General features: G+C 45.1%; 1 protein-coding gene across 1 annotated transcript in view; it reads left to right on the forward strand.

The window, feature by feature from the left end:
• Positions 1 to 13044, forward strand: part of LOC132152541 (E3 ubiquitin-protein ligase TRIM35-like) — a 63536-nt gene extending 50492 nt beyond the window's left edge. The window contains exon 5 of the mRNA XM_059561300.1: positions 12216 to 13044. Coding sequence (XP_059417283.1) covers positions 12216 to 12700 — 485 coding nt within the window. The 3' untranslated portion in view covers positions 12701 to 13044. The remainder of the gene's footprint in view (positions 1 to 12215) is intronic.
• The last annotated feature ends 273 nt before the right edge of the window (positions 13045 to 13317 follow it).

The following is a 13317-nucleotide window of genomic DNA, read 5'->3' on the forward strand; positions in this document are numbered from 1 at the left end:
CATCATTTGGTCCCAATCGCGTCTATCTTCAGCGGCCACACGTCTCAGAACCTCAAGGTCTGATTAAACCGTTCGACCAAGCCGTCCATCTGAGGATGGTAGACCGTGGTCCGGAGCTGCTTTACCTTGAGGAGCCGACAGAGGTCCGCCATCAGCCGGGACATGAAGGGGGTCCCCTGGTCAGTCAGAATCTCAGCGGGGATGCCGACTCGGCTACAGAGGAGGAACAGCTCCTGGGCAATGGCCTTGGCAGTGGCGTTCTGTAGGGGAATAGCCTCGGGGTACCGGGTGGTGTAGTCGACTATCACGAGGATGTGCTCGTGTCCCCGGGTGGATTTATTTGAGAGAGTTCAGTGTTCAGGAGTGGGAAGTGCTGGTGCGCTGATCGTGGTGGTGTCCCAGGTGCACGTCACCAGTCCGTGCGTAGGGGGGTGCTGAGCGGTCACGAGCTTTCTGCAAGGGAACACGGAGAACAGCGTTAGCATCCAGTCTTCTGGAGTGATCACTCACTTGTGCATTAGTTGCGGCGGCTTATGTAGCTGCAGCTTGATTGTCAGCAGCCGTGACCGATCGGCCGGTGATGAGGTTTCCAGTTGCTCCTCGTGCGTTTCCAGGGCGACGCTGATGAGGCCTCGGGACACGCGTCACAGTATGTATGTATATATAGATATAAAGACCTCTAACACTAGCTTGCTCTATTCTTTTTCTATTCTATATTACATGTATTCATTTAGCAGACACATTTATCCAAAGCGACTTACAGATGAGGACAGTGGAAGCAATCAAAAACAACAAAAATAGCAATGATATATAAGTGCTATAACAAGTCTCAGTTAGGTTAACACAGTACACCTAGCATGGGATTTTAAATAAATCTGTTTTCTTACGATGCACTTAGGGCTTAACGATTACTCCAGAGCACTCGTAGATCTACAATGATTTTCTAGTGCTACTTAAGTTACGATGCTTTGGGGAAACACCGTAATATTAAGATCAGTCGTACGATCGTTTTTATGAACTTCTTAGGCTTACAAATCTTGGGAAACTTGGCCCTGATTTTTTTTCAACATTTATCAAATATTCATGTTTATTTTGTGCTGCAAATATTAAAAAGGAAAATATAATTGATTCCCATGCAGCTACTGAACGAATTATCTCACTAAATTAAAGAGCGTAAAAAAATACTTTCATTGTTTGCATACAGGTGTTTTGCATATGGGGTTGACTCGCTACGGCACAGTCTCGCTACAACTGTGATCACAAGGCTTCAGTAGATATCAACACATGAAAAGTAGGCTGCTATACAGTTACAGACTTATTGTAATAGACATACTTGAAAATTAAAATGTGTCGGGTACCAGTTACAAAATATCAAATAGTCATAAATGTATGAAATATTCATCAATATATAGGCTATTAATTTGAACATGTAGCGTAGTCTACAAGAAACTGCTGTTGTAATAAGCAGCTGTATGGCTTGAAAAAAAACCTAAACCTGAACTCTGAAATAATATACACCTGCTGAGCATACAATTATCTAGTTTTCAGAAATGAGGTCTAATGTAGTGATTTTTTTTTCTTTAGAGATGTGTTGACTAACTATTACAAGTAAGTTCATATGTGCTCAGATTAAAATTAGGCCATATTATTATTGTATTATTTTATTTAAGCTGTAACTGTGAATATATTTAGACACTCCATGTTAGTCACTGAATAGACTTACATGATTTTCATTAGATTTTTAGGTGATATTGCTTGAATTGATTGTGTGATTTATAATGAGTGCAAAAAACTAAACTATTTATGCAGTTTATATTATTTCAAAGCCCTATGTGATGACATAACCTGAGGCTAAAAGATGTGATATTAATGCTGTCCACTAGAGTCCACATTATAAGGATTAGGCCTATTTAAAGGGTAACTAAACCCCTGGTCAGAGCCTGACTCCACCCACTGGCAATATTTGAAAAATGCTGAAAAGTGGGCAGAGCACAGCGGAGATAGAGGGGGTGAACCGAGGGCTGGGGCGTGATCCTGAGACCCACAGTGATGGATTAATTGACAGCTACTGTCAGAGTTGCTTAAATGGAGAGTGACTGTAGTGACGCAAGTAGCTTTGCAACAGAGCGTTCTTTTGAAGTAGAGGACTTTTCTCCCCCACCTTCACCTGAAGTGGAGGATGTTGAGGTGTCTGTGGCCTAAGCCATATCAATTCGAGCTGCTGGCTCAAACTGCGGTCTTAAGTCCCGCACCACGTAGCTTTTCAGTGCGAGTTGTGTGGAAAAGCCCATTTCCACCCCCATTGCATTGGAGAAGCAATAAATGCAGTTTGCACACTTTAGCTCTAGGTTGGAACTCGCGGTCTTCCAGGCCAAGTGCATGCAACCACTGGTGCCTAATTTTAAAGTCTGCTGGAAAGCTATGCAGTCCAGCAGTGCAACCATCAACACTACAGCTACGTATCATCCTGACCACTGTAACAAATACAGATAAATCTATGCCAACTTGAAGCTATCCTAACTGATGCAATACTATGCTACTAACTAACTATGCTTCTAACAATACTAACGTTACAATAAAAACAATGCTAATTAACTATATAGAATTCACGAAATAATCTTAACTATATAAATGCTATGCTATATAGATGCTATAATAGTCTATCCTGGTCGTTTTTTTAATACTCGCAATTCCAACTCCTGACTCACTACAGTAATTTTGACGGAACAAGATGGTTTTATACTGCCAAGGGCATAGTAGCTCGTACCAAGGGCGTGGTGAGCTGTAAAACTGCTTACGTCACTTGCCACCGCAAACATCCAATAGGAAAAATCAACTGCAGTAGCCACCGTTAAACCTGAAGAGGGCAGCACTCAGACATTTTTACACATTTTTAGTATGTTACACATAACATACTAATATGCCTTTATTATCCAAATCCGTTAAAGGATTTTTAGGCTGCATTAATAAGGTAAACCGGAACCGGAAACACTTCCCTATGTACTTGCTACATCATTAGAAGAATGGCATCTACGTTAATATTTGTCTGTTTCTCTCTTGTTCCGAGGTCACCGTGGCCACCAGATCCAGTCTGTGTCCAGATCAGAGGGTCACTGCAGTCACCCGGATCCAGTACGTATCCAGACCAGATGGTGGATCAGCACCTAGAAAGGACCTCTACATCCCTGAAAGACAGCGGAGACCAGGACAACTAGAGGCCCAGATACAGATCCCCTGTAAAGACCTTGTCTCAGAGGAGCACCAGGACAAGACCACAGGAAACAGATGATTCTTCTGCACAATCTGACTTTGCTGCAGCCTGGAATTGAACTACTGGTTTCGTCTGGTCAGAGGAGAACTGGCCCCCCAACTGAGCCTGGTTTCTCCCAAGGTTTTTTTCTCCATTCTGTCACCGATGGAGTTTCGGTTCCTTGCCGCTGTCGCCTCTGGCTTGCTTAGTTGGGGACACTTCATCTACAGCGATTTGAGATGGAAAAATGCAGTTTTACAAATGCTAGAAACGTGGCTTTCTAAGGAAAGATTGCGATCAAGTAGCACACCTAGGTTCCTAACTGATGATGAAGAATTGACAGAGCAACCATCAAGTCTTAGACAGTGTTCCAGGTTATTACAAGCAGAGTTTTTAGGTCCTATAATTAACACCTCTGTTTTTTCAGAATTTAGCAGTAAGAAATTACTCGTCATCCAGTTTTTTATATCGACTATGCAATCCATTAGTTTTTCAAATTGGTGTGTTTCACCGGGCTGCGAAGAAATATAGAGCTGAGTATCATCAGCATAACAGTGAAAGCTAACACCATGTTTCCTGATGATATCTCCCAAGGGTAACATATAAAGCGTGAAGAGTAGCGGCCCTAGTACTGAGCCTTGAGGTACTCCATACTGCACTTGTGATCGATAGGATACATCTTCATTCACTGCTACGAACTGATGGCGGTCATATAAGTACGATTTAAACCATGCTAATGCACTTCCACTGATGCCAACAAAGTATTCAAGTCTATGCAAAAGAATGTTGTGGTCAATTGTGTCAAACGCAGCACTAAGATCCAATAAAACTAATAGAGAGATACACCCACGATCAGATGATAAGAGCAGATCATTTGTAACTCTAAGAAGAGCAGTCTCAGTACTATGATACGGTCTAAATCCTGACTGGAAATCCTCACATATACCATTTTTCTCTAAGAAGGAATATAATTGTGTGGATACCACCTTTTCTAGTATCTTGGACAGAAAAGGGAGATTCGAGATTGGTCTATAATTAACTAGTTCTTTGGGGTCAAGTTGTGGTTTTTTGATGAGAGGCTTAATAACAGCCAGTTTGAAGGTTTTGGGGACATGTCCTAATGACAATGAGGAATTAATAATAGTCAGAAGAGGATCTATGACTTCTGGAAGCACCTCTTTCAGGAGCTTAGATGGTATAGGGTCTAACATACATGTTGTTGGTTTAGATGATTTAACAAGTTTATACAATTCTTCCTCTCCTATAGTAGAGAATGAGTGGAACTGTTCCTCAGGGGATCTATAGTGCACTGTCTGATGTGATACTGTAGCTGACGGCTGAATGGTTGCAATTTTATCTCTAATAGTATTGATTTTAGAAGTAAAGTAGTTCATAAAGTCATTACTGCTGTGGTGTTGGGAAATGTCAACACTTGTTGAGGCTTTATTTTTCGTTAATTTAGCCACTGTATTGAATAAGTACCTGGGGTTATGTTTGTTTTCTTCTTAAAGAGAAGAAAAGTAATCGGATCTAGCAGTTTTTAATGCTTTTCTGTAGGATATGTTACTTTCCCGCCAAGCAATACGAAATACCTCTAGTTTTGTTTTCCTCCAGCTGCGCTCCATTTTTCGGGCTGCTCTCTTTAGGGTGCGAGTATGCTCATTATACCATGGTGTCAAACTGTTTTCCTTAACCTTCCTTAAGCGTAAAGGAGCAACTTTATTTAAAGTGCTAGAAAAGAGAGAGTCCATAGTTTCTGTTACATCATCAAGTTGTTCTGAGGTTTTGGATATGCTAAGGAATTTGGATACATCAGGAAGATAACTTAAAAAGCAGTCTTTTGTGTTAGAAGTGATAGTTCTTCCATACTTGTAACAAGAAGTAGAATTTACAATTTTGGCTATATGAATTTTGCAAAGAACTAAATCATGATCTGAGATATCATCACTTGGCTGAATAATTTCAACACCATCAACATCAATTCCATGTGACAGTATTAAATTTAGAGTATGATTTCGACAATGAGTAGGTCCTGAAACGTGTTGTCTAACACCAATAGAGTTCAGAATGTCTATAATGTGACGCTAACAATGGAGGACAGGAGGCAGATGCAAGTAAAGGTAGTTTATTGACAGGAGTTGTGATGGATGAATGCTGGTGAGTGACGCAGGAACCACGATGGCAGCACAGACAGGTGGGTAGGTGATTTGAGTACGTTGGTAGCGATGACGGTGGTGGTAGATCGGTGATCCGTGGTGATAATCCGTGAGTGACTGTGATAATCCAAAGTAGACTGAAACAGGAAACAGGGCAAGGACAGGAACACAGGAGCACGAACAGACATCAACACATGGACCTCAAACAACGATCTGACAAACAGGAGACGAAAGACAGGGCGTTAAATAGGCGGTTGGAATGAGATGCACCTGCTGCTGATCAGGCGATCAGTGGCCACACCCACATGAACCAATCAACATGACATAACATGACTACAGCTGGAGACGGTGCGTTCACGAACCGTGACAGTACCCCTCCTCCTAAGGACGCCTCCTGGCGTCCCCAGAATCTCTTACCTGTCGATTGTAATCATCGATAAGGGAGTGATCCAGGATGTCCCTAGCAGGTACCCAACTTCTCTCCTCCGGACCGTAACCCTCCCAGTCCACCAAGTACTGAAATCCGCGTCCCCTCCTTCTAGAGTCCAGAATACGATTTACCAAATAGGTGGTCTCCCCATCTACGAGACGCGGCGGGGGAGGGACCGGGGTAGGCGGATTAATGGGAGAATGAAATACGGGCTTAATTTTGGACACATGAAAGGCGGGATGAATTCTCCTGTACGTAGGAGGGAGTTTAAGGCGGACTGCCACCGGACTAATGATTTTGGTGACAGTAAACGGGCCAATAAATTTGGGAGCCAATTTATTAGATACGGACCGGAGAGGAATATTCTTGGTTGAAAGCCACACCTTTTGACCCACGACGTATACGGGAGGCCTAGACCGGTGGCGATCGGCCTTGGCCTTGGTGCACGCCCCCACTTGGAGTAGAGTCTCACGGGCTCTGGTCCAAGTGCGGTGGCACCTCTGGACGAAGGCGTGATTGGAGGGGACCGCAACTTCGGATTCCATACTGGGAAAAATAGGTGGCTGGTAACCTACACTACACTCAAAAGGAGATAGGCCCGTAGCTGATACTGGTAAGGTATTGTGGGCGTACTCCACCATAGACAATTGTTGGCTCCAGGAGGAAGGATTCTTGGAGACCAAACATCACAACACCCTTTCCAAATCTTGGTTGGCTCTCTCGGTTTGACCATTGCTCTGGGGGTGAAACCCTGAGGACAGACTTACAGTCGCTCCCAGTAGTCTACAGAATTCTTGCCAAAATTTAGCCACAAATTGGGGTCCCCTGTCGGAAACCACGTCTATCGGGAGGCCATGTAAACGAAAGACGTGGTCTACGACGGTCAACGCTGTCTCCTTGGCTGAGGGTAATTTGGGCAAGGGAATAAAGTGGGCCGCCTTCGAGAACCGGTCCACTACGGTTAAAACTACCGTGTTTCCCTGGGAGGGCGGGAGGGCGGTAATAAAATCTAGAGCGATGTGGGACCAGGGTCTCGAAGGAACCGGCAGCGGTTGGAGTAACCCATCAGGGGGCCGATTGGAAGTCTTACCAGTGGCACAAACCGAGCAAGCCAAAACAAAACTGTGAATGTCGCGAGCCATAAGTGGCCACCAGAATCGTTGCTTGACTAAAAATCTAGTACGGTTAACCCCTGGATGGCAAGCTACATTCGAGCAATGTCCCCACTGGATAACGTTGGACCTTAATCCCTCCGGCACAAATAAACGGTTCGGTGGGCACCCGGGCGGAGGCGTTACCCCTTCTAAGGCCGTTCTGACCTTCGATTCGATCTCCCATGTGAGAGTGGAGACCACTAATGTCTCAGGAAAAATACACTCGGGAGTGGACGGGCGTTCGGAATGGTCAAAAATACGCGACAAAGAATCGGGTTTGATATTTTTGGAACCCGGGCGGTACGAGATAGTAAAGTCAAAACGTCCGAAAAAAAGTGCCCACCGAGCCTGCCTGGAGTTCAACCTCTTGGCGGTGCTAATGTACTCTAAATTCTTGTGGTCAGTCCATACTATAAAAGGAACCCCCGATCCCTCTAACCAGTGTCGCCATTCCTCCAATGCCATCTTAACTGCCAACAATTCTCGGTTACCAATATCATAATTTCGTTCTGCCGGAGATAAACGATATGAAAAATACGCGCAAGGGTGGACCTTGTCGTCTAAGGGAGAACGTTGAGATAACACCGCTCCTACCCCCACCTCTGATGCGTCGACTTCCACCACAACTGACGTGTAGGGTCAGGGGTAATCAGAATAGGGGCTGAAATTAAACGGCTCTTCAGTTTGGCAAACACCGCCTCAGCTGTGTCCGACCACCTGAACGCAGTCCTGGCGGAGGTCAAGGCGGTCAGAGGTGCGGCTAGTTGGCTGAAGTTGCGAATAAAACGCCGGTAGAAGTTAGCGAACCCCAGAAACCTCTGTAGGGCCTTACGGGAATCTGGGCTTGGCCATTCTACCACAGCCTTAACCTTCTCGGGATCCATGCGTATTCCCTCAGTCGACACGATATACCCCAAAAATGGAATTGACTGTGCATGAAATTCGCATTTCTCCGCCTTGACAAAAAGCCCATTCTCTAGCAACCTCTGAAGCACTCGTTGGACGTGCTGCACATGTTCCTGGAGAGAAGAAGAAAAAATCAATATGTCGTCCAGGTAGACATAAATGAACTGATCGATCATATCTCGCAGCACGTCGTTGACGAGTGCCTGGAAGACCGCTGGGGAGTTGGAGAGCCCAAAGGGCATAACCAAGTATTCAAAGTGCCCTCTGGGGGTGTTAAAAGCGGTCTTCCATTCATCCCCCTCCCTGATCCGAACCAAATGATACGCATTGCGTAAGTCCAGTTTTGTGAAAATTGACTCTCCCTGCAACCTCTCGAAGGCCGAAGACATCAACGGCAAAGGATAAGTATTCTTTACCGTGATGTTGTTCAGTCCCCGGTAATCAATACAAGGTCGCAGAGATCCGTCCTTCTTTCCCACAAAAAAGAACCCCGCCCCCGCAGGAGAAGAGGAAGGGCGGATGAATTTAGAAGCTAGAGAATCAGAAATATATTTCTCCATAGCCTCCCTCTCTGGAACAGAAAGTGAATAGAGTTTGCCCTTAGGCGGAGACTTACCTGATAGTAAATCTATGGCACAGTCGTAAGGACGATGCGGAGGAAGAGAAGCAGCCCGAGACTTACTGAACACTTCCTTCAGATGGAGGTACTCAGCGGGCACGTTAGACAAATCCACCGCCTCCTCCTGCAACACAGACACAGACACAGACGGACAGGCAGACACTAGACAAGACTCATGACACCTTTTACACCAAGACAAAACGGAGTTAGAGAGCCAGTCAATGCTAGGGTTGTGGAGGAGGAGCCAAGGGTGTCCGAGGACAATGGGTGCCAGGGGAGAGTCAAGGATGTGAAAAGAGATGGTCTCGGAGTGATTGCCAGAGGTGATGAGTGTAATGTCTTCAGTGATGTATGATATGGTGGGAAGTTGCTGACCAGTGAGGGCGTGAACCGTGATGTGGTGCGGAAGAGGTCTGAGGGGAATGTGGAGCTTGTGGGCTTATGTGCTGTCCATGAAGTTACCCTCAGCCCAGGAATCCAGTAGTGCCTGACAGTGATGTGTCTGTGCTGACCACCGCAGCCATACCGGGAGGAGCGTAGAAGATGATGGTGATGATGATGATGATGATGATGAGGTCTTCTCGGCGGAGATCCCACCCGATAGTAGCCTCATACGTACTACCGGGCCTGGCCTTTTACCGGACAGGCGTGGGCTTGATGTCCGGCTCCCCCGCAGTAAAGGCAAAGGCCCAGGGACCTCCGCCTCTCCTTCTCCTCCCGGGAAAGCCGAGCTCGCCCTACCTGCATGGGCTCGTGATCGTAGACGGGGCTGGCCACATCCCCGCCGCTGAACCGCACGTCTGCCGGTCCCCTGGATGGGGTGTTGAGTAGCCCCCTCCTCTCCATCCATGCCAGACGTGCATCGACCCGAAGGGCCAGCTCAATAAGTCCATTGAACGACGGGGGAAGGTCCAGGGCGTAGATCTCCCTCTGGACGCGGTCAGCCAGCCCATGCAGGAACATGTCCCACTGCGCCTCCTCGTTCCAATGGCACTCCGCCGCCAGGGTCCGGAACTCGATGGAATAGTCCGAGACGGATCTCTCGTGCTGGCGTAACTCCGCCAGCCTCCTGGCCGCCTCCCGTCCTGCGGCGGCCCGAATCAAAGACCCGTCTCATCTCGGCGGAGAGCGCCTGGAACGAGGCGCAGCATGGGTCCTGGTTCTCCCACACCGCTGTTCCCCACAATGCTGCCCTCCCAGAGAGCAGGGTCAGAACGAAGGCCACCTTGGCCCTCTCACTGGCGAAGGTTCTAGGCTGGAGGGCAAAATGCATATCACAACGGTTAAGGAAAGCTCTACAATAGTCGGGCTCACCCGAGTACGCTTCCGGAATCGGGAGGCGTGGTTCCGGCTGGGAGGGGACCTCCGATGGGGCTGGTGGAACAGGCGGTGTGAGTGGCGCAGTGGGAGCTCGTAATAGCTGGAACTGTTGGGTGAGCTCGGACACCTGCGTCACTAAAGCCTGAACCGCGCGACCAGTGTCGTTAAGAGTCCGCTCCTGGGAGTCCATCCTCCGAACACTGGCGCTGAGGAAAACTTCGAGGGAGGAAGGTTGATTACTCGCTGCCTCCATGTTGGTCAGATCGTTCTGTGACGCTAACAATGGAGGACAGGAGGCAGATGCAAGTAAAGGTAGTTTATTGACAGGAGTTGTGATGGATGAATGCTGGTGAGTGACGCAGGAACCACGATGGCAGCACAGACAGGTTGGTAGGTGATTTGAGTGCGTTGGTAGCGATGACGGTGGTGGTAGATCGGTGATCCGTGGTGATAATCCGTGAGTGACTGTGATAATCCAAAGTAGACCGAAACAGGAAACAGGGCAAGGACAGGAACACAGGAGCACGAACAGACATCAACACATGGACCTCAAACAACGATCTGACAAACAGGAGATGAAAGACAGGGCGTTAAATAGGCGGTTGGAATGAGATGCACCTGCCGCTGATCAGGCGATCAGTGGCCACACCCACATGAACCAATCAACATGACATAACATGACTACAGCTGGAGACGGTGCATTCACGAACCGTGACATGTACTGACCTGTTTTTATTTATTCATCAATAATAAGACTTCCGCGGTATACAATAAATTCAGTTTTTATGACCGGATTCCTCGTTTCCAACCATGTTTACTGCATCGTGGAAATCATAGGGCCCTACTAATGAAGCAAATGAAAATGATAAGCTTATTGTGAAAGTAAAAGACAGGGATATTGCTGTTTATTTACTTAACATTGAGTCTCTCCAAAAAGCAGCGTAGCATTAAATCACCATTCAGCAGACTCAAGCCACCACCGCACTGCCGTCTACTGGACTGCAGAAAGATAGGCTACTAACTTTTCAATCTGCTACATTACTGACTGTACTGACAAACTATGCTGACACTGTCTGCGGCGCAACAGAACGTGACAATGGGACCATTGAAAATCATTTGTACTTTGTGTCAGCACGTCATAAATAACTTGGCATCAGTTTACTGCATCCAGTGTAGACAACATCACTGATTATATTGGGTTCTATTTTACATCAAACATGAGAGGCACGGCGCAACAGAATACAATAGAATTCTACAATATAAACACCAGCATTGACTGAGTAGCCGGGATCAGCTCCAGTGGCTGTAAAGCGGGATTTACACTTTCGCCTGGCTCCGCTTCATGAGCCTCCGCTAACTGCTTGCACACCTTCCCAAACAGACAAGGCTTTTATACTTGTCGCATTCGCCATTGTACTATTCTTTTAAATGATATGGGGTGATGAGGAGTAATTTTCCTCTAAAACCATCAGGAATCACAGGTGAGAAGAAGTCATTCTCTCATGATGAATGAGTTCTTGAATTAATCATTTCTTTATGTACAAACTTAAAACAATCTTAAACTATTGGCTTTATTTTGCATAAAACACAAAACAACTTCCAGTAAATAGTGTATAAATAGTATCTAAATTAATTATAATTCTATTTTTTTATACAATAAAATTAAAAAGTACTTCAAATAAAAAGCCTTGGACAAACCACGAAAAAAAAATTGTTTTGTTTTCCGTAAAAGTGTCAAAAAGCACCTGCTGGAGTTTAAACTTCACATCAAACTGCTTCTTTTTTACTCAAAGCTAACTTCCGGTAACACCGTGATGACATTATATTTGCCATGCACATCCATGCGGACTTGCAGATGCATCAAGTATGAATCAGCCTTAACACAGGCTTTAATGCGCTGCAGACGCTTGCCATGATGCGCAGATCAGCTGTAGTCTCTAACATCACTGAATCTGCTGTTAAAAATTAACCATCCATTCATCTTATTATCATGCAAATCTTAAGAATTAGAATCATTGTAATGTGACGATAAAATATTGGTGCGGGTAGGTGGCGGGCGGATAATTTGAAGCAACGGACTCGGATGATGTTTGAGCTCATCCGCGCATCTCTCTACACTACACTGACCTGGGTCACCAAACTAAGTTATTACACCATTCAGAAGCATTTAATATGCGTTATATGTTCTGTAAAAAAAAAATCATATCGGCTGCATATTTGCCGATACCAATATCTAGACAATAGGATCATATTGGCTGATTATATGAGATAAATGATATATCAAACAGGCTCTAGTCATAATTCATAAAAATCTGTGTACGGTTCACTATTAATTATTATAACATCAGAATAAAAGCAGCTGTTGATTGTGTCTCATCAGCTCCTGTGATTCTGGATCCAAACACTGCAAGTCCACTTCTCGTCCTGTCTGATGATCTGACCAGTGTGAGACGGAGCAAGAACAAACAACTGCTTCCTGATAATCCAGAGAGATTTGACATCTTTCCATGTGTTCTGGGTTCAGAGGGTTTTAACTCAAGAACACACTGCTGGGATGTGGAGGTTAAAGAGAGTTCATTGTGGAGTCTTGGAGTAATTACAGCATCAAACCGAAGGAAGGGATTGGAATTATCTGACACTGCTGCCTGGTTTGTGCAGTATGGATTGTCTGATCGGTTAGGTTTTCGTGTTAAACAGGATCTCGAGCGTGTGAGAGTTGATCTGGACTATGACAAAGGAACAGTGTCATTCTCTGATCCTGTAACTAACACACATCTACACACATTCACAACCACCTTCACTCGTACAGTCTTTCCATTATTCTGTTGTTATCCTCTGAGAATCTTACCGTTCAATAGTCAGTAGCTCTCTTGAAGTCACGCAATGTCTCAATTTGCTTATTCTGGTTCTTGGTATAATGAATGATGAAGGCAGTTTGACACTAAATGGAGCGTAAATAGTGTGCCTCAGACTTGAACTCAGGCACCTCTCTACCTGCTTCAAATCAATTGTGTAATGAGTTTTTCCTTTTTTTCAGTTCTAAAATTGACAATGTCTACAAACGTATCCATGCTACAACTGTTTCTTCTTCAACACTTTGCTTACACAGTTTTTCTGGCACATCTTTATTACCTTTTCTCAAATTGACTCTGATCCTGCTTATTAGGGGTGTATCGCAAATTAAAGTAACCACTTAATCCAGTCCTATAAAGCTTTTTTTGACTCTCTGTGGCCAGCTGTTCTCACCATTGCAAACAATTATCTACATAACGGTGTTGTACCATCAGCACAGAAAACTCCTGCTGTAACCAGTTACAAAAAAGCATAATGTTGATTTGGATAACTTAAACAATTATAAGGCTATATCAAACATTCCTTTTCTTGCAAAAATCTTAGAACATATTGTGGCCTTGCAGCTACACAATCATCTTACAATAAATCATTTTTTTGAACCCCTCCAGTCTGGCTTTCGAAAATTACAT

The sequence above is a fragment of the Carassius carassius genome, chromosome 11 (genome assembly GCF_963082965.1).
Source record: "Carassius carassius chromosome 11, fCarCar2.1, whole genome shotgun sequence".
Classification (NCBI taxonomy): domain Eukaryota; kingdom Metazoa; phylum Chordata; class Actinopteri; order Cypriniformes; family Cyprinidae; genus Carassius; species Carassius carassius.